This window comes from Penaeus monodon, chromosome 30, assembly GCF_015228065.2.
Source record: "Penaeus monodon isolate SGIC_2016 chromosome 30, NSTDA_Pmon_1, whole genome shotgun sequence".
Lineage (NCBI taxonomy): Eukaryota > Metazoa > Arthropoda > Malacostraca > Decapoda > Penaeidae > Penaeus > Penaeus monodon.
Genome location: NC_051415.1, coordinates 30,853,711 through 30,854,995, shown reverse-complemented (window position 1 = coordinate 30,854,995; position 1,285 = coordinate 30,853,711). Strand labels below are relative to the sequence as shown.

General features: G+C 34.9%; 1 protein-coding gene across 6 annotated transcripts in view; it reads left to right on the top strand.

The window, feature by feature from the left end:
• LOC119592704 (general vesicular transport factor p115-like) overlaps nucleotides 1-1,285 on the top strand; it is a 19,725-nt gene that overhangs the window by 2,695 nt on the left and 15,745 nt on the right. For all 6 annotated transcript variants that reach the window (XM_037941634.1, XM_037941637.1, XM_037941635.1 and 3 more), the window contains exons 4-6: nucleotides 240-336; nucleotides 573-744; nucleotides 1,011-1,107. In XM_037941634.1, the coding sequence (XP_037797562.1) occupies nucleotides 240-336; nucleotides 573-744; nucleotides 1,011-1,107 (366 nt within the window). The remainder of the gene's footprint in view (nucleotides 1-239; nucleotides 337-572; nucleotides 745-1,010; nucleotides 1,108-1,285) is intronic.

Sequence of the window (1,285 nt, the reverse complement as noted above, 5' to 3'; positions counted from 1 at the left end):
AGTATGTGCATCATTGTCTCAGAAACATTTCTGTCTTAAGCTTCAGGGAAATATGGCTGAGTCCTAACATTCTAAATGTATCCAAATAGCCCCTGCCCTTCCCTAGATGGATGTAAAATATTACACAAACTGCTGGTTAAAGGTTAATACTGTAGATGGTGTAGTTAGATTGTTTCCAAAAGCATATCCACCAAATAGACTGTTTTTTATACTGTGGACCTTTACATATTTTCTTTCAGGTTCTGGAGTCTGATAGGAATGACCATGAGATAGTCAACTATGCACTTGAAACATTAGTAAACATTACAGCTCCAGAGGTCTTCCCTGAAGAAACTGGTAAGTGCATTTTTTTCGTTGGATACATCTATGTATGCATACCTGTAAGTGTGTTTAATTTTGTTTCCATTGGTCCACTATTTATTAATAAGAAATATCATGGTCAACAGTTTATCAGTCAATACCAGTAGCAGTTATAATGTTTTGAATATTAATTTCTTGTAAATTATCAATGATATAACTGTGATGATTATACAAAAATTAACAAATTCTCTGTGCCATTATTTTTTTTCTAGAGGACAGTGAAACCACTGTTGATAATCAGTCATCAGAGATAGGGGAACAGTTTACAGAAATCCTCACTAAACGACAGGAAAACATTGCCCTCCTGGTCTCCTTACTGGATGAGTTTGATTTCAAAGTGCGATATCCAACGATAAAGCTTCTTACAAACCTACTTAAGAACAGGTAGGGTATTTCTGCGAGTTTTTCAGTGCTCCATGCATTTTTTACCCTAGAAGTAGTGCATATATCTAATAGATTGATGTGTTTGAAAGCTTAAAGAAGTTTTCTTTGTGTAGGCTATGCATGCAATCCTACTTACCAGAAATGATATAGTGGTTAGTAATAGGATAGAAATGGATAGAAAGAGATGAAAATTCCTAACAGTGAAGAGAATTAATGTTCCAGATTGTGTGTCTCATTCTGTTTTTTTTTTTCTCTCACATTCTCAGACCCAAAGACCTACAGGAAGTTATACTTGTGATTCCAAGTGGAGTTTCCAAGCTCATGGACCAGCTTTCTGACAGCCGTGAAGTTATCAGAAATGATGTGAGACTTTCATTAGCTTAAGTTATGATTATTAATGAGAGGTCTTTTTGAAGTTGGTTAAAATCCCTGCTAATGAATCCAAGATAGAGTGCATCTATATAGTAAGATAAAGCAAACAGTTATGATCAGGTTAACCTATGTAATTTATGGATCATAGTCTGTTTCCAGTTATGTGTCA